The 20581-nt window shown below is 41.7% G+C and overlaps 1 protein-coding gene across 1 annotated transcript in view; it reads left to right on the top strand.

The window, feature by feature from the left end:
* The window catches only part of LGI1 (leucine rich glioma inactivated 1), a 41045-nt gene extending 21551 nt beyond the window's left edge, over window positions 1-19494 (top strand). Inside the window, exons 5-8 of the mRNA XM_005890640.3 lie at window positions 10876-10947; window positions 13478-13647; window positions 13916-14080; window positions 17616-19494. Coding sequence (XP_005890702.1) covers window positions 10876-10947; window positions 13478-13647; window positions 13916-14080; window positions 17616-18451 — 1243 coding nt within the window. The 3' untranslated portion in view covers window positions 18452-19494. The remainder of the gene's footprint in view (window positions 1-10875; window positions 10948-13477; window positions 13648-13915; window positions 14081-17615) is intronic.
* The last annotated feature ends 1087 nt before the right edge of the window (window positions 19495-20581 follow it).

The raw sequence follows: 20581 nt of genomic DNA, 5'->3' as shown, positions 1-20581 counted from the left end.
ACGCATGTCTCTTATTTTCAACTACACCCTAAACACACACATGCTGCCGAACATCCTGCAGTGCATAGGAGAGCCTCTCATCAGCCTGGAATGGCACAGTGCTATGCCTGAGAAAGCAAATACGAACTGAATAACGCATGTCTCTTATTTTCAACTACACCCTAAACACACACATGCTGCCGAACATCCTGCAGTGCATAGGAGAGCCTCTCCTCAGCCTGGAATGGCACAGTGCTATGCCTGAGAAAGCAAATACGAACTGAATAACACATCTCTCTTATTTTCAACTACACCCTAAACACACACACACACATATTTTTAATGAAAATAGAAGGACATGGGAAGAAACAGTACCAACATTTGTTGAGTGTCTACTACTACAATGGTCAGTATGCTTTACATAAATTTTCATTTAATTATCTCGACAATCCTGCCAGATAGGCAAAATAACCCCCATTTTATTTTTTAACCCCCACTTTAGAAATGAGGAAACAGAAGCTTGGAGGGGATGTATGACAAGTAAACGGACTAGTTAGGGAATTATGATAACATCAGCTCCGAGGCTGAACTGTTGTGGCTACTCATCCATTCAACAACTATTTCTCAAGTTCCTAACATGTATCTCGTTAGTGTTAGATAAAGAGGCAAGCCATCTAAGCGTCACAGTCATTCTGTCCATTTTAACCTGTTGCCTCACAGTAGCTCATTTCTAGCTCTGTCCTAGAGCCCAGGAGGTACCAGGTAACGAGGCAGATAAAGATGCCCGCCCTTTGTGCCTTTATTCTGGGGGGTCCACATGGTCTCGTGCCATCTCTACTAGTTCCTATCCCTACTGTTACTTGGATTTGCAGCAACAGGGAACCGATGGCCCTATGTATTTTACAAAATCACTACACCTTTCAAGGCTTCTGTATATAGTCATTATAAAAGGACGAGGAAAATATTGTCTATAAAACAAACAGCAACACTGCTTTTAATATCAATGTTGTAAGTGCTGCAAAATTGGCTGTGTATGGTGGGAATGCTGTGCCATTTGATTATAGAGCCAAATGCCACCAAGCCTGAACTTTCAGACGAAAACAGATAGATGGAAGCTTGTGACTTCAACCTGAGATCTACTTGATTCACATAAATCCATTCAACACGGCCTGTGACTAATGGCTGAGCATCACGAGGGGCTGAAGGAAGAACATAAGACCCCACGGTTCTCTCTGGAAACCTGGACAGAGCCTTGCCATGACCCTTAGTTCACTCAAGTGTGTCTTCTCTCCAGCCTAAAGGCCTACCTCATGTGGAAGGAAGAATGGAAAGAATGGCAGGGAAGGACGAAAGAGAGAAAAAGGAAGGGAAAAGGAGAGGAAGGTTAAGGAAGGCAGGAAAGGGAGAAAGAAAAAAATTTATACAACACTCTAGTGAAGAACATCCATTTTGTTTGACCAGAGCTTACTATGTCCATCAAATGAAATGGAAATATAAATTTGGGTCATTATGAGGCCCCTTCTTTAGAAGTGTGAAGAATATAAGAAGGAGGCATTGGTACAGCATGTACTTATGTCTAGAAATGTTCAGGCTCAAGTGAAAGCATAATGCAGCCCTCAAAGAAAGAGGCATGAATCTTAAGGATCAAACAGACAATGAAAGGGAAGTTCCTCTGAAATAATGTGGGACCAGGTGTTGGAGGTAGGAGGGAGGTGTTAGGAGGGAACAGGTCAAAGCTGATTGAATACGACCCTTAGATTTCTTGCATTTTTATCAAATAGCTAGGTTGATTCAGTGACTGTGCCAATAAGAGACTGTTTTCAAGCTACAAAAATGGCATTGCCATATGGTTCATCCTAAATAGTCTCTAGGATGTGCCACACAAAAATGAAGAAAATCCAGCTCCAACCTGGAAGAGCTCAGTCTAGCAAGAGGAATTAGTCAAATATTTTCTCTGTGAGTGCCTTGTCCCCACATCATGTCCTCCTTTCTAATTATGCTGTTCTTCCAGGGGTACTTCCTTCCTTCCTTTTTTCTTTTCTCCTTACCTTTTTTTTCCTTTCAAGAAGAGGTAGGGAAGATTTAAAGCCCAAATGTCCCTCTGATTATTCAGCACATCGAGTTCATTTTCCATTATTAACCACTTATACATACAGTTGACATTTCTTTGACCCATTAATTTTCTTTTTAAGATCTTAGGTTTCAAAGTGCACTTTTCTCCTCCTCAGACCAATTCTTTTCAATTAAAGGCATTTATTCAAGTAGCAAAGAATTATCACCTTGCCCTCTAACCCACAGGAAGAGTTTACAAAGCTTTTCATATTCTAGACTTCATTACAGTCTTTTGATGACCTTATGAAAGAGATAAGGTGGAGGGTTATGGAGAAAGTAGCATAGACACATATACACTATCTTGAGTAAAGCAGATAGCCGGTGAGAAGTTGCTGTATAACACAGGGAGCCCAGCTAAGTGCTCTGTAATAATCTAGAAGGATGAGAAGGAGGGAGGGGAGGGAGGCTTGAGAGGGAGGTGATTTATGTATCAGTTCAGTTCGGTTCAGTCGCTAAGTCGTGTCCGACTCTTCGCGACCCCATGAATCACAGCACGCCAGGCCTCCCTGTCCATCACAAAGCCCAGAGTTCATTCAGACTCAAGTCCATCGAGTCAGTGATGCCATCCAGCCATCTCATCCTCTGTCGTCCCCTTCTCCTCCTGCCCCCAATCCCTCCCAGCATCAGAGTCTTTTCCAATGAGTCAGCTCTTTGCATGAGGTGGCCAAAGTACTGGAGTTTCAGCTTCAGCATCATTCCCTCCAAAGAAATCCCAGGGCTGATCTCCTCCAGAATGGACTGGTTGGATCTCCTTGCAGTCCAAGGGACTCTCAGGAGTCTTGCATTGTTGTATGGCATAAATAATCACAACACTGTAAAGCAATTATCCTCCAATTAAAAATAAATTAAAAAAAAGAAACAGAGCAGACACTATCCTTATTGGCAAATGAGAATTCAGAGGTGTGCCCTGAGTTTAAGCTGCTCCCCAGTTAGTAGTGGTAAAAGCCAGAAATTTTCCAAGATCTTTAATGAGAACCCTAGTGCCGACTCCACCATGTCAATTATAGAAGGACCAGAGAGCTTTATGGATGGCTAGGTCCTTCCACAGGACATGATCTGAGAAGCAAACACAAATGGGGAAGGAAGAGAAGATCCTGAAGACAGGAGCCCTACCCTCACTCCTGGTCTCCAAATGCAATTAGTTGGAATTAGACACATACTTTGCTGGATTTTTTAAAATATATATATTTTGTATTGGAGTATAGCTGATTAACAATGTTGTGATAGTTTCAGGTGGACAGCAACAAGTCTCAGCCATACATATACATACATCCATTCTTCCCCAAACTCCCCTTCCATCCAGGCTGCCGTGTAACATACTCTCAATAGTACGTAGAATACGTACGCACTTTTGTAGTATGTACAGTAGTAGACATACACTTTTAGATCCAACTAGTTCCCACTCTGGCTTAACATTAAAGCTGCTCCAAGGGAACTTGTAAGCACTGATATAAATTCAGTTCATTCCTAAAGAAGCAATGAACTTACCTTGTCTTCTTATACATCTATCTTAGCAGACTTGCCTTCTAAAGAGACATTTTTAAATAACTGAAAATTTACTATACAGACTCCCCTCTCCTTTAGACCAACCCCTCCCCAAAAGAGAATTCCTTATACTTAAGTCCTTACAAATCCTGTCAAATTCCAAGAGCCTCTGTTGATTCTTCTAAATGACTGTCCTAATAGTATACATGATTAACTTAAGTGTTTGAATAGTTCATATATTTCAGAAAGGTTTGAATTTTTCTGGTAACCATGTATTACTTCTGAAATCATGGGAAAAATGAATTAAAAAATAGTTTATGGCCAATGAGGACAAAATTTCTAAACATTTTGTCTTGGTTTCTGTTAACACCCACAATGTTTTGGTAATGATTCCCTTGGGCATCACACAAGTGTCATGGTGGCTAAGGTCCAGTGGAGGCAGGCTTGTTCACATGTATGTATAAAAACATTTGGGGAAAACTGTCATCGATCTGTACATGTCATGAAGCAACTACTGGTTGTTCTGCAACGTGGAGGTTCAAAAGACATACATGCAGTCCCCCAAACTCAGGGCATCCATGTGTCCCCAGTTAATCAGGCAGGATGTCCTCACTTCAGCTTTCACAATGACAAGCATGTATAGGGGGCAGCGGGATATAGTGGCTGAGGAGGTTGTCTCTTCCACCAGACTGTATGTGTTCAAAGCCAGGCTTTACCCATTAATAGCTCTGGGACATCAGGCAGGTCACTAAGCTTCATGGTGCCTCCAATTTCTTTTGTGTAAAACAGAAGTGATAACAATCATCTGTAAAAATAGGGGTGGAAAATAATAAGATACTTAGGAACACCTAGATTGTAAGACAGACAGGAGATTAGGCCAGTTACTCTACGTAAAGTACCTAGAACAGAGCATGGTATGCAGCAAACACCATCATGTAGGGAAAAACTAAGCCTCGCTGCCTAACCTCTACTGATTCTGGATCAGGACTCCAAATGCTGCAGTGTATTTATCCCCTTTAAACATTTTGTATGAAATTAAAATAACTGCACTTGAAGTACTGCAAATTCAGTGAGACACCAACTCAAGCTGAGAATCTGCACTGCAGGGAGGCTGGGAGCACCCCAGATGGCCGTGGGCGAAGCTTTCTTAGCAGCAGAGCCCAGTGGCACTGAAACAAACGTGCTGTCTGAGCCAGTCTGGTCTGCCTTAGCAAGAAGACTTTCCAGTAGGTTCCATACTCCATAATTAGAGGTTTTCTCAGGTAAACCATGAAAACACCAAAGTGGAGTGAAAGTGAAAGTTGCTCAGTCATGTGTGACTCTTTGCAACCCTATGGGCTATACAGTCCATGGGACTCTCCAGGCCAGAATACTGAAGCGAGTAGCCGTTCCCTTCTCCAGGGGATCTTCCTAACCCAGGGATCGAACCCAGGTCTCCTGCATTGCAGGTTTATTCTTCACCAGCTGAACCACCAGGGAAGCATGAAGTGGAGGGAATGGTCATCATTTCCATTGGGAAGGAAAGCCTGCCTGCCATTAAGAATGCTTGACCCTTCTCAGCCAGTCTCAAGGCAGCTGGGTGTTCAGTTGGACAGTTTCCCAGGTATTTTAAAGGATGTTTCTTAGGTAGATTCTGAATCAGGACCTAGAGACTTGAGCTTAGTTGCATACACACTTTAAAAAACCCTCCTAGGAGAACCTTCCTGGTGATCCAGTGGCTAAGATTCCAAGCTTCCAATGCAAAGGGTCTGGGTTCAATCCCTGGTTGGGAAACTAGGTCCCACATGTCACAACTAAGTGTTCACATGTTGTAATTAAATGACCCCTCCAAGATCACTGCAGATGGTGACTGCAGCCATGAAATTAAAAGATGCTTACTCCTTGGAAGGAAAGTTATGACCAACCTAGATAGCATATTCAAAAGCAGAGACATTACTTTGCCAACAAAGGTCCATCTAGTCAAGGCTATGGTTTTTCCAGTGGTCATGTATGGATGTGAGAGTTGGACTGTGAAGAAAGCTGAGAGCCAAAGAATTGATGCTTTTGAAGTGTGGTGTTGGAGAAGACTCTTGAGAGTCCCTTGGACTGCAAGGAGATCCAACCAGTCCGTTCTGAAGGAGATCAGCCCTGGGATTTCTTTGGAAGGAATGATGCTAAAGCTGAAACTCCAATACTTTGGCCACCTCATGCGAAGAGTTGACTCATTGGAAAAGACTCTGATGCTGGGAGGGATTGGGGGCAGGGGGAGAAGGGGATGACAGAGGATGAGATGGCTGGATGGCATCACTGACTCGATGGACGTGAGTCTGAGTGAACTCCGGGAGTTGGTGATGGACAGGGAGGCCTGGCGTGCTGCAATTCATGGGGTTGCAAAGAGTCGGACACGACTGAGCGACTGAACTGAACTGAATGGTGCAACTAAGGCCTGGTGCAGCCAAGAAAAAAAAAAATGTAAAGGAACCCTCCTAGGGAATTCCCTGGCAGTTCGGTGGTGAGGACTTGGCCCTTTCACAACGGGGTTTGAACCCTGGCCAGGAACTAGGATCCCAGGCTCAGAGGAGGGAGGGAACTTTGTGAGTATCGGGAGCACTTGATGTCAGGGTAAGACAATGGTAATTCACAGGGCTTTGCAGTTTCTCCCTAACTCACTGTCTTGGTGTACAGAGCCTGAGACTCATTCTCTGCCCTTTTCTCTGTCTAGATTGGTGCCCTTTCTCTTATCCATTCAAGCCTGTCCCATTCATCCACTCATTCACTCAATCATTTATTAATTTAAAAGCAGCTGTTGAGGACTTATGTTACGTCAGGCACTGGGTATAAGAAAAACATCCTTCCAGTACTCGCTGCTGAGTGATCCTAGAAAACAACTAACATCAGTGAATGTCTCACTGCCCTGTCTTCACTTTCCCAACCAATTCTACCCTTTATCAGCTACCCAGATACAGTGCATTCTTCAGTTCAGTTCAGTTCAGTACAGTTCAGTCGCTCAGTCGTGTCCGACTCTTTGTGACCCCATGAATCGCAGCACGCCAGGCCTCCCTGTCCATCACCAACTCCCGGAGTTCACTCAAACTCATGTCCATCGAGTCAGTGATGCCATCCAGCCATCTCATCTTCTGTTGTCCCCTTCTCCTCCTGCCCCCAATCCCTCCCAGCATCTTACCCCTTAGTAAAACCTGTAGTGAAGCACATTGACTCTTTTTCTTTTTTTAATTTTGGAATTTTAAAATCTTTTTTTTTTTAGACCAAAACAAACAAAATGCAGTTCACCCATTTCTCCCACCCCTCAACCCCACCTCTAACAACCATCAATTTGTTCTCTGTATCTATGAAGTTCATCATTAACACCCTGGCTATGTGAGGTCTACAGCTTTATTCTTCAGGCAGAAAGTGGAACTCTCAATTCACCGGCTCTTTCAAAGAACTGAGTTGGGCAGCAAGGAAAACAGGTGTCTTTTCCTTGGTAATCTTAATGGCTGCAGTAATTCAGGACTAGACTGTTTTATCATTTCCCTCCCACTGTCTTAAAACCCAGCCTACTCCAAGCATGCATCCTGAAGCCAGTTTTACTTTGTGCTGGTGTCTGGGAGAGGGATATCCACTTAGGAGAAGTTAGCATAGGACTGGAGGACACAATTGTGCCAGCAAATATATTGAGATACATAACTTGAGAGTGACTCCAGACTGGTCCAAAACACCAAGAAATTTCTTCATTCAACCACCAGTCAGTAAAAGGAATTGTGGAGATGTTCTCTTGCAAAATCTTCTTTAGCAGCATTTTCTCCCCATGGAAAAGAAATGCAAAAAAGCAAAATGGCTGTCTGGGGAGGCCTTACAAATAGCTGTGAAAAGAAGAGAAGCAAAAAGCAAAGGAGAAAAGGAAAGATATAAACATCTGAATGCAGAGTTCCAAAGAATAGCAAGAAGAGATAAGAAAGCCTTCTTCAGCGATCAATGCAAAGAAATAGAGGAAAACAACAGAATGGGAAAGACTAGGGATCTCTTCAAGAAAATCAGAGATACCAAAGGAACATTTCATGCAAAGATGGGCTCGATAAAGGACAGAAATGGTATGGACCTAACAGAAGCAGAAGATATTAAGAAGAGATGGCAAGAATACACAGAAGAGCTGTACAAAAAAGATCTTCACAACCCAGATAATCACGATGGTGTGATCACTGACCTAGAGCCAGACATCCTGGAATGTGAAGTCAAGTGGGCCTTAGAAAGCATCACTATGAACAAAGCTAGTGGAGGTGATAGAATTCCAGTTGAGCTATTCCAAATCTTGAAAGATGATGCTGTGAAAGTGCTGCACTCAATATGCCAGCAAATTTGGAAAACTCAGCAGTGGCCACAGGACTGGAAAAAGTCAGTTTTCATTCCAATCCCAAAGAAAGGCAATGCCAAAGAATGCTCAAACTACCGCACAATTGCACTCACCTCACACACTAGTAAAGTAATGCTAAAAATTCTCCAAGCCAGGCTTCAGCAATATGTGAACCGTGAACTTGCTGATTTTCAAGCTGGTTTTAGAAAAGGCAGAGGAACCAGAGATCAAATTGCCAACATCTGCTGGATCATGGAAAAAGCAAGAGAGTTCCAGAAAAACATCTATTTCTGCTTTATTGACTATGCCAAAGCCTTTGACTGTGTGGATCACAAGAAACTGTGGAAAATTCTGAAAGAGATGGGAATACCAGACCACCTGATCTGCCTCTTGAGAAACCTGTATGCAGGTCAGGAAGCAATAGTTAGAACTGGACATGGAACAACAGACTGGTTCCAAATAGGACAAGGAGTACGTCAAGGCTGTATATTGTCATCCTGTTTATTTAACTTATATGCAGAGTACATCACGAGAAACGCTGGGCTGGAAGAAACACGAGCTGGAATCAAGATCGCCGGGAGAAATATCAATAACCTCAGATATGCAGATGACACCACCCTTATGGCAGAAAGTGAAGAGGAACTAAAAAGCCTCTTGATGAAAGTGAAAGTGGAGAGTGAAAAACTTGGCTTAAAGCTCAACGTTCAGAAAACGAAGATCATGGCATCTGGTCCCATCACTTCATGGGAAATAGACGGGGAAACAGTGGAAACAGTGTCAGACTTTATTTTTTTGGGCTCCAAGATCACTGCAGATGGTGACTGCAGCCATGAAATTAAAAGACGCTTACTCCTTGGAAGGAAAGTTATGACCAACCTAGATAGCATATTCAAAAGCAGAGGTATTACTTTGCCAACAAAGGTCCGTCTAGTCAAGACTTTGGTTTTTCCTGTAGCCATGTATGGATGTGAGAGTTGGACTGTGAAGAAGGCTGAGCGCTGAAGAATTGATGCTTTTGAACTGTGGTGTTGGAGAAGACTCTTGAGAGTCCCTCGGACTGCAAGGAGATCCAACCAGTCCATTGTGAAGGAGATCAGCCCTGGGATTTCTTTGGAAGGACTGATGCTAAAGCTGAAACTCCAGTACTGTGGCCACCTCATGCGAAGAGTTGACTCATTGGAAAAGACTCTGATGCTGGGAGGGATTGGGGGCAAGAGGAGAAGGGGACGACAGAGGATGAGATGGCTGGATGGCATCACCGACTCGATGGACGTGAGTCTGAGTGAACTCCAGGAGTTGGTGATGGACAGGGAGGCCTGGTGTGCTGCGATTCATGGGGTTGCAAAGAGTCGTACTAAGCGACTGATCTGATCTGATCTGATGTAGGGAGACAGTCACAGCAATTCACTTGTATGGTCAGTTTTCTAAATGCTGTTTTGGGGCAATGTTCACACGAAAGCAGTCCACATACCAGCTACCATCCTGAGTTACCCCATTTTTTTTAACACTCTTATAATATGAGGTATTATTACATCCACTTAAAAATGAAAAAACTGAGTTGCAGAGAAGGTACATAACCAAAGTCACACAGCCAGTAAATAGTGGAGTCAGGATTCAGACAGCTCAGAATGACTCCAAAGCTATGCCCTTCATCACGAAATGGACTGTCACTGAGACTGGAACCTTCTGATTCAGTTCCCTTTCTTCTGTGCCAAGGTTCATTGAAAAACTTTTCTAATCCAGTCTAGCGGTAATTTCCAAAACTCAGAAAAACAACATAATTAACTTAAAAATAGGTTTTAAATGTCTTTAATGCTTGCACTTGAGAAATCTCGTACTAATTAGAATAGGTAGAAACAGAAGACTCTTGAGAGTGTTTTAAGATCAATTTGAGAGAATTTTCAAGAGCTTTGGAGGCCGACAGCATAGGCTCCTTTGTTTCAGTTTTCAATTTTTATTGTGAAAATTAAAACCGCTTCTAAGGAAAGTATATAATATGTATATGTATGTATGCATGCTCAGTCGCTTCAGTTCAACTCTTTGTGACCCTATAAACTGTAGCCCGCCAGGCTCCCCTGTCCATGGGATTCTTCATGTAAGAATACTAGAGTGGGTTGCCATGCCCTCCTCTAGGGGATCTTCCTGACCCAGGGATTGAACCTGAGCCTCCTGCACTGGCAGGTGGGTTCTCTACCCACTGACCCACCTGAGAAATGCAAGTATATGTATAGTGCTGATTAAATGCAAAACACCAGTCCCGGGTCACCCTTCCCGGTTATACAGTATCTGCTCCCGGTTACGTGCACATTTCTGCAGTGTGCACACATGACCTTTTCCTGGATAGTATCAGGACTGTTTCCTACTTGTTACTCTTGATTAGAATCAGAATCATTTTAGCAATACGTGGAAGAACAAATAGAGAAGGAGAAAACAATTCTTGTGATAATAGAGAAAGAACTGGAAGAAGGGAAAAAAGGAGATGATTAAACAGGATGAATGGATGATTGGATAGGTGGATATTTATGAGGAAGCTATTTTCTAAGGAGGCCTGAATGAATGGAGCGAAAAAGGAAAAAAAAAATGTAGAAAAAGAACAGGAAGAAAGAGTGGGCTGGAGTCGGGGGTAGTTAGACAGGCCTCCAAGTTTGAGAGCTGTGGGTTCTAAGAGCTGGTGGTTGAGCTGCTCCTGGACCGAGCGCGGGGAGGGAAGGAGGGTAAGGGTGGCCTGAGTGTGAGGGGAGAGTGCATGGAGGCTACAGACATGGGAAGACAACCCTTAGTTGTCTGAGAGTGTGAGGCTCACACTCAGTGCTAAATAGAAAGACCGATGCCCGGGCATTATTTTGTTACTAGTATTTTGGAGTGTTTCCTTGTTCATTTTGTTTAATACCATAATACAAAAAGGGCCATAAATGCATTTATTTATTTATGACTACGGTTTACGTCACTCTTTTTTTTTTTCTTCCCAGGAGCCTTGCAAACAACAATCTCCAGACTCTCCCAAAAGATATTTTCAAAGGCCTGGATTCTTTAACAAATGTGTAAGAGGACCTAAGAAATCACTGATTAGTTAATTAATTTGCAGTAGTTAACAAAGATGTCTGGTGTTGATTATTAAAATTTTTAATTGGCTTTAAATTAAATGAGAAATTTAAAATTTTAATTTGTCTTAAATTTTGAATTTAGTTGGACTACTGTTTGAGTCTCCTAGGGTTTCCTCCACTATAGTTTGAAAACATAACCGTAAGCTTTCCTTTGATAAAGTGTGTGTCTTTATGGGAGGGACTGATGACAAGGGACTTTGGGGGGAGATGGGGAAGAGGAGAGCTAGATAGAAACTTCAAGAAGCCTTTTTTTTTTTTCTCACGGGGTTCAGGAAATGGGGCTACAAAGGAAAAACACAAAGAAGTCTGGGTAACTGACAGAAAAAAGATGAAAGGTTACACCCATGGGTTGGTCAGTCAACAGAGAAACGGAGCAGGAAGTGGGGGAAGGGAGGAAAGTTTGCCTTTTCTCTCATTAGACTGAACAACAACCCTAGGCTTAATCCCCAGGAATTTGGCTTAAGCCCCAGGAAGGGAATGAACTTAATTATTTTTGACCCTTTTTCAAACAAAAGAGCTTTCAAACTTCGACTTTTAAGCCTCAGAGTGAAAGATCTTTGTAAGGAATTTGTATATTTTGCAGTAAGCAAAGCAAGTAATGTATGCCTAACCATCTCAAAAGCAATTTAGCTTCAATAAGTGCCCTCCAAAACATTAGAAAGGTATTTAAATGCCGCAAGGTAGAACATAGGAACAAACAAAAGACGTGTGAAAACAAGAGTTCATATTTATCAGGTCCTTTGCTATAGAATATATATTCAAAACAACTTTTCTCCAACAAAATTTGAGTCAAGTATTCTCTCCTAAACCCAGTATTTAACATCAAATCAGCTAGCTAGTGAAAAACTTTCTTTGTTCCTTGTAGTACTCCCCCAGCCCCTCCTCAATGTCTATTACCCCAATTCCTAAAAGATGGTTTATTTCCAAGAGAGTGTCAGAATCAGGACACTTCCAGAGTCTTGGACAGACCACAGTTATCCACTCTGGTTTACAATAGATCAGAAAAGTTGACACTCATTATTTCTGGGTCAGAGTAGTCTTGGGATATGAAGTCAGTCCTGCGAATGTCTTGCAAGTTAGATAACTCCATGGCAGACTTGGGGATATAGCTTATTTGGAGACCCTCTGGCCCAACCTTATGTCAGTCTAAACCCCACTCTAGCAAAAGAAAAATCACTTGAAATGGGCTCAGTTTCTCCAAGGAATCTTATCATGGGTTTGGCCTACCTTGATATGCCCAAATCAAGAATTATTTAAGAACTGCAAGGATCCACGCCAATATGCCTTTTAGTAGATTTCTTGGTTTTCTTTATTCCTTAAAACACATTTTTAAGTGCTCCAACACAAAAATTATTCTTGTGCTGTGTGAAAAGTAGACAATACCTATCTTAGGAATTCTATGTGACAGAGACGAGTTTTAGGAAAGAGATTGGGTTTCTGAACAGAAACAATGCAAATAAACAGAACTGATGAGTTGGGATCATATGTGGAAATTTAAACTATTTGTGCTGTGCAGTTTATTACGGGCATGAGCTATTGTATGTCTGCATTAACTCGGCTGTATCTAAGTCATTTCCTATTAAAATTGAATTTGAAGACCATGGAATAGGATCAGGATTAATTACATCTGTGAGGAAGAAGAAAAGCAAATAGCTCACTTGATTTAATTAAATATAGTCCAACAGTCACTACATTCTGTGTTTTAGAACCTGTGTTGCCCAGTATGGTGGCTGCACACTTAAAATGTGATCCTAGTGTGACTGAGGAACTGAATTTTAAATTTTACTTAGTTTTTTAAAAAAAATAAAATAAAAAACTAAATTTAAGAACTCATTTTTCTGTTCAATTATTGGAAAACTTTTAAGTATGCTTGGAACAATTTGGGTGTATGAATCTTTTTTTTTCAACTGTGAATTTTATTAAATCTAAACACAAATCAGGAACTTCTGCTGAAATTTTATTATCCAAATTGAGATATACTGTAAGCATAAAATACACATTAGACTCCACAGAGACTTAATATAGAAAAAGCATGCAAAATATCTCATAAGTAATTTTTATATTACTATATGTCAAAATGATAAAATTCTGTATTGGGTTACATAACATATGATATTAAAAATAATTTCATCTGTTTCTTTTTACTTTTTTAATGTGTCCTTAGAAAATTTTTAAACTACATATGTGGTTCACATTGTATTCCTATAGACAGCACAGCTCTAGACTGAACTACCTTTGAATCCAAGAGGGAGTAAGTTATGAGGTTCCATTGACTGGAGTGGCTTGCAAGGGTGCACTGTGGTCCTCTCTGAGCCCAAAGTGAATGATCAGACAGGTTCAAGGTAGATTATGAGGCATGATATAAAACCAGGTGAGAGCATCCTGCTCACATAATTGCTATGGTAAGAGTCATGCCTGTGAAGGAAGGACCCTTGTATATCAAAAGCAGCTGAAGTTTGTCTTTCAGTGACCTGAGAGGTAATTCATTTAATTGTGACTGTAAACTGAAGTGGCTGGTGGAATGGCTAAGCCACACCAATGCAACTGTCGAAGACATCTATTGTGAAGGCCCTCCAGAATACAAGAAGCGAAAAATCAATAGTCTTTCCTCCAAGGATTTTGATTGCATCATTACAGGTAATGTATTCCAAATTATTCCATCTTGTAAAATTAAGGGTTACATTTTTTTTTTACATATGCAGGAACTGATATTTTTTATACATTAAAAACCAACTGAGCAATTTAAAGATATTATGAACCATTAAAACTTCATGTGTTTAAAAGCAAAGTAAAATTGCCATTTCACTGTTTCTCTAGAATAAAAGTATTTCTTATGGACATTTGAGATCTAGCCAACGAATGAGGCATTAGCACAGCTACTAATCATCATTTTCAATTTTTACAGAGTTTGCAAAGTCTCAAGACCTGCCTTATCAATCACTGTCCATAGACACTTTTTCTTATATGAACGATGAGTATGTTGTCATCGCTCAGCCTTTTACTGGAAAGTGCATTTTCCTTGAATGGGACCATGTAGAAAAGACCTTCCGGAATTATGACAACATCACAGGTATGAAAAGGCTGATTGTATTTTGAATGGAAAGTTAAACTGCTTGGGTCAAGGGCAAAAGGAAAAGATGAGTGGTATCAGGGAATGCTTTGGGCAGGTTTGTGGTTTAGTCACTAAATCGTGTCCAGCCCCTGCGACCCCATGGACTGTAGCCCACCAGGCTCCTCTGTCCATAGGATTTTCCAAGCAAGAATACTGGTGTGTGTTGCCGTTTCCTTCTGCAGGAGATCTTCCCGATCCAGGGATCAATCCTGTGTCTCCAGAACGTTAGGCAGTTCTCTACCAGTTACCAGGTTTAGAATCATTTGAATCCTAAATCTACCATTTGAGATTGTTCCCTAAAGCTTAATTTCCTCAGTTGTAAAATGGTAATACTAATATTTAACTTGCAGGGCTGTTATAAAATAACGAGAGCATATGTTCAGGAAACTTAGCATAGGACCTATCTTAGTAAATATGCAATAAAAAGTGGGTTATTTTTCTTGAAAGAAAAAGTACTGGACTAAGAATTATGAGTTCTATCTGGGTTCTGCCACAAACAAACTAGTTAATCCACACTCTCACTGGGTCCATTTTTTAAACCACAGAATGAGTTTATTTTAGACTGATGAATCTCAAACTTTATTGCAAAAACATTACTTCTGCAAAATGTTCATGTATGACTTGAGACATAAGTGTTTTATCGTCCAGTAAATTTGGGAACCATATCTCCCTCTTGGAGATTCATAATAACACACGTTAGAGGCTCTGAGAAATCCTGCAGTGAGGACATAAACCTCTTTCTAATATTTTTTGCATTTAATTTAATGATGGAAATCTTTTTTTTTTTTTTCCATGAAAACTTTTACTTAGGTCACCTCTTAAGTTTCTTCCTCATTTCAACAACTTTTAAGTGTTTAAGTCATAAATTAGAACATGAGGCTCCCTCTGAAATCACCTTCACATCAGCATTAGCTTCTAACACCCTTAAACTTGCTTCTGAGAGCACTCCCACATCCCCATAGAAGGTTACCACTTGACAGGGCTGGGGTAGTTATAACTAGATTTTGTTGGCAGTCATCAACCCTATTGCTCAAAGGATCAGGACAGGTTTGGGTCTTGCCTAAGACTGAGGTGCCCAGATAACTGAATCCCCTCCAAACTGAGACCCTCCTAGAGTCCTCTTTCCTTCTCAAGGAGGAAGGCTATGCTTCCCTTTCTCCTGAAGCCCCCTCAGTTCTCCAGTGGATTGCAGCAGGGCTTTGTGCAATCTAAACCAGCTTCTTACATGTGTGCTGCTGCTGCTGCTAAGTCGATTCAGTCATGTCCGACTCTGTGCGACCCCATAGACAGCAGCCCACCAGGCTCCCCCCGTCCCTGGGATTCTCCAGGCAAGAACACTGGAGTGGGTTGCCATTTCCTTCTCCAATGCATGAAAGTGAAAAGTGAAAGTGAAGTTGCTCAGTCGTGTCCGACTCCTAGTGACCCCGTGGACTGCAGCCTACCAGGCTCCTCCGTCCATGGGATTTTCCAGGCAAGAGTACTGGAGTGGGGTGCCATTGCCTTCTCCGACATGTGTACAGTCTCTCAATTGCTATGAATGAATCTTTAGATAAGCACTTGAAAGAAAAATGAGTCATATATTTGCAGACTTCCAGATGACATCATCTAGTCCAGGATGATGAATATATGTCATATATGCAGTCACTATGCCCTCCCTCACCCCATACAGACATTGTTAATCTAGCATGATGTTCTTTCTTGCAGAGGATAGAATCCTTCTTAATACAGTTCTCCAGGGAGTTCCAATCAGTCAGTTGATATTGGTACATGATTGAAAACTAGTAGCCATCTCTAAGGAAAAGGCGATGGCACCCCATCCCATGGATGGGGTGAATTCACTTTCACTTTTCACTTTCATGCATTGGAGAAGGAAATGGCAACCCACTCCAGTGTTCTTGCCTGGAGAATCCCAGGGACGGGGGAGCCTGGTGGGCTGCCGTCTATGGGGTCGCACAGAGTTGGACATGACTGAAGCGACTTAGCAGCAGCAGCAGCAGCAGCCATCTCTAATCTAGTTCCAACTTTCATTATATAGAAGGGAAAACTGAATCCCAGAGAAGAGATTTTCTAAAGGTCACAGAATCAGCTGAGTCTTGAAAAGGGTCATAAATAGAATAATTTTGCCTATGCATGCAGCCAAAAGAGTTGATGCGGAACTTATTACCTCAAAGCCCTTAGAGCAGCAGTTAGAAAAAGCCTGGGGCTAGATCTGCCTTGCTCTCTTTGGGCTTCCAAGAACCAACCTCCCTCTAGAAGATCAGAATCTATTGATAACTTAAACTCTTAACAAAGGATACTGAGCTAGGCTTCTGACAGACCCCCATGTAGTTTTCTGAGATTTCCCAAAGTAACTTTCAGGAGCATCGCCCATGACTGTACCCCTCTTTCACTTTTCTTAAGGATTCTTCTTCTTTCTCTTCTGCCACTAGTGACCTAAAGCTTCAGAAAAATCCCAAGTGACATCTGTCTTTTCTTAGGGGAAAGTTAGTCGATTCTAGAGCCAGAAGCCATTCATTACAGAGAACACAGCAATTGAAGATAGCCATGAGCTGCCCAGGCCACTGCTCAAGACTTGGCCTTGAGGTTGTCCTAGAACCTTGTGGAATCCAAACCCAAGGTGGAAGCCCCAGTACAGCTAACTCCTCACCCTTGGTTAAGTTAAAAGCATAGGGACACTGGTAGCCTTGGGCTTGAATCCCAACTCTGCCTTCTAGCAGCATCGAACCTCTCTGACTTTCAGCCTGCTCACCTGCAAAAGGAAGGGTAATAATAATATTTATCTTTTAAGATTGGTGGGAAATTTAATTCGATGATCTGGCAAAGCATAAAGTAGGTGATTTATGGCAGTTTCCACTAGAATTACTATGACTAACTCATGATACATCAGGGAAAGCAATGATCCTTTTCTATAAGAAGTGAGAGGAGAGGGAGCTCCCTGACAGTCCAGTAGTTAGTACTCACTGCTTTCCCTGTTCAATCCCTGGTTGAGGGAACTTAGATCCATGTGTGGCTTGGCCAAAAAAAAAAAAAAAAAGACAAAGAAGAGGGACTTCACTGGGCGTCTTCCCTGGCAGTTCAGTGGTTAAGACTCCGCACTTACAATGAATGGGGCACAGGTTCAATCCCTGGTGGGGGAACTAAGCTCCCACATGCCACGTGGTGCAGCCAAAATTTTTCTTTTAAAAATTAAAGACAATGAAGAAGAAGAAGTGAGAGGGAAAACTCAGGCTTTAGCCATGTGTCCTGAATGTCTAGTACACATTGGATGTGACAAGACAACTCTGTTGTTGGTAACAAGGCTCCATGAGGCAAAAAGGCACTGTCTTGTTGCCACTGGATCCGATTAAAAAACTGACTTTGCCTAATCAACCAAAGAAATCTCTTATTTCAGGCTGAAACAAGGTTTTGGTGGCAGCTGCATGGTCTCAGCCTGTGTATTAACAGCTCTAAAAGAGGACGGCCATCCTCCTAATCTCTCATTTGTCTTTCCCAGGCACGTCCACGGTAGTGTGCAAGCCTATAGTCATTGAAACTCAGCTCTATGTCATTGTGGCCCAGCTGTTTGGCGGCTCTCACATCTATAAGCGAGACAGCTTTGCAAATAAATTCATAAAAATCCAGGATATTGAAATCCTCAAAATCCGAAAACCCAATGACATTGAAACATTCAAGATTGAAAACAACTGGTACTTCGTTGTGGCTGACAGTTCAAAAGCTGGTTTCACTACCATTTATAAATGGAACGGAAATGGATTCTACTCCCATCAATCTTTACATGCATGGTACAGGGATACTGATGTGGAATATCTAGAAATAGCCAGAACACCTCAGACTCTCAGAACGCCTCATTTAATACTGTCCAGTAGTTCCCAGCGTCCTGTCATTTATCAGTGGAACAAAGCAATACAATTATTCACTAACCAAACTGACATCCCTAACATGGAGGATGTATATGCTGTTAAGCACTTCTCAGTGAAAGGCGATGTGTACATTTGCTTGACAAGATTCATTGGTGATTCCAAAGTAATGAAATGGGGAGGCTCCTCATTTCAGGATATTCAGAGGATGCCATCACGAGGATCCATGGTGTTCCAGCCTCTTCAGATAAATAACTATCAATATGCAATTCTTGGAAGTGATTATTCCTTTACTCAAGTGTATAACTGGGATGCAGAGAAAGCCAAATTTGTGAAATTTCAGGAATTAAATGTTCAGGCACCAAGATCATTCACGCATGTGTCCATTAATAAACGCAATTTTCTTTTTGCTTCCAGTTTTAAGGGAAACACACAGATTTACAAACATGTCATAGTTGACTTAAGCGCATGACACACCAAATTCTGTGGCTGCCATCAGTAACTTTCTACAGTACATGATCCGGATGAACTCAAATGCATGATGACTCTTCTTTTCACACTTGCAAATGAATGCCTTTCACACATTGAGACTGCTAGAACCAAGCACTACCCGTATCTCCATCCTTACCTGTCCAGTCCAGTGGTGTGGGAAGTTACCTTTTATAAGACAAAACTGAATTGTGTAACTGTTCTTTGCAGTGAAGATGTGTAAATAAGCGTTTAATGGTATCTGTTACTCCAAAAAGAAATATGAATATGTACTTTTCCATTTATTTATTCATGTGTTCAGAAACAACTGCCAAATAAAATGTTTACATTTTCTTTCATATCCCAAAGGTAATTATTTACAGGAGTTATTTTATTCTTGGTGATAGTATATTGAGTAAAGAGTTTTATACAGTGGGGTTATATTTGGATTGAGAATTTATATAGTAAATAATGATTGAAGATGAACATTCATATTGATTGCCTATCATTTATTATCAGTTTGATCAGCTGAGTTTGAACATTCAAACGTGTTTCTAAAGCGCATGGCTTTGGGGAACACTTTGGGGTGAAATAGTGACCAATGAAAGAAGAGTAGACAAATTTGCCTGTTACAAGATGGCTAATTAGACAGTTAGGCCCATCCTTTCCTATCTGATAGCTCCAGCTAAAAACATCATTTGGAGAATTTATAGAAGCTAAATTCAAGATTTTGGATTTTTAAAACTTTCTTCAGGGACTTCTAAATGTCTGACTCTCGAATCACCTGACAGCTGACAGAGATTGTAACTACAGCACTTGCATCAGATGTATCTGCTACAAAGGCCTCAATCTGACCAAGGATGCTTTGCTTCTAGATGTCAGTTCTGACCCGTTACTGACATCCTGCTGAGTGCCCACAAGGCTCAGATCCGACTTTCTAAATTCCTGCTCCTGGATCACATGGTATGTTAGCACTTAGCACGATGCCTTTGATACAGTACGTTCTCAAAAACTACTTTTGAAGATGCACATGTTATAAACTTAATAATAAACTTCACAAGGCCCTTTGGTCTAATCAGTCATATTTACTGAGTACCTACATGGGGTGTCTTTTCTGTGGTTTGGGGAGGAAAACTGAGGAATAGAGCATAGTCCTTGACCTGTGGGGCCTTAGAAGACTAACAGGGTGATTAGGACACAAAAAACTACAGAATAAGCTGTGAGTGCCAAATATCACCTAAACATTCTGATTTTAAGTATCATAGGAGTGTCCAAGATGAGTTCCTGGAAGAAGTGGTCCTTGTTCGAACATAAAGGGAATAGATGATTTCAAAAGGGAATCGGGGCAGAGGAGATATTCTTGGCATGATTTGGTTCTGTGTGCTGCCTTCATGGAGGGGATCAGAGCTTCCTCTGGCTTATTGTTCCTCAGATTCTTTTGCTGAATGACTAGAGGGGCAGGTGGGACAGACAGCAACTCTGGCAGCATGTATCTGGCAAACTTGAGGCATTAAAGGTACACATAATAGTTACATAGTCTCTGGGAAGCAACACCTTGGGGAGTTATGCATAGGAACCAGATTCCTTTACCACATGGGGAAGATATCAACTCTGACATCAGGGTTACGGGGGGACGAGAAGAAGACTCACCCACTCCCAATCCCGCACATAGGGAGATCTGGCCTTCGAATGTCTGACTTTCTTTGTTCCTTTGTCCGATAAGCAGCACATGTATGTTAGGGGGGGCTTCCCTGGTGGTGCTAGTAGTAAAAAACATGCCTGTCAGTGCAGGAGACTTAAGACTCACAGGTTCGATCCCTGAGTCAGGAAGATTCTCTGGATGAGGGCATGCCAACCCACTCCAGTATTCTTGCCTAGAGAATCCCATGGATACAGGAGCCTGGCAGGCTACAGCCCATGGTGTTGCTAAGAGTTGGACACAACTGAAGCAACTTAGCATGCACCTCTATTAGAGAACACCTGCTTGGTACAGATTGGGTTTAAGTCCTGTCCTATCACGTACTGGCTTTGTCCACAGGCAAGTTACATGAGTTCGCTGAGCCTCAGTTTCTTCATCTGTAAGGACAACGATGCCTACTCCAAGGACAACAGAAGGATTAAATGAAACAAGGCA

The sequence above is a fragment of the Bos mutus genome, chromosome 26 (genome assembly GCF_027580195.1).
Source record: "Bos mutus isolate GX-2022 chromosome 26, NWIPB_WYAK_1.1, whole genome shotgun sequence".
NCBI lineage: Eukaryota > Metazoa > Chordata > Mammalia > Artiodactyla > Bovidae > Bos > Bos mutus.
The sequence above is the reverse complement of the archived record's forward strand: the minus strand, read 5'-3'. Positions and strand labels throughout refer to the sequence as shown.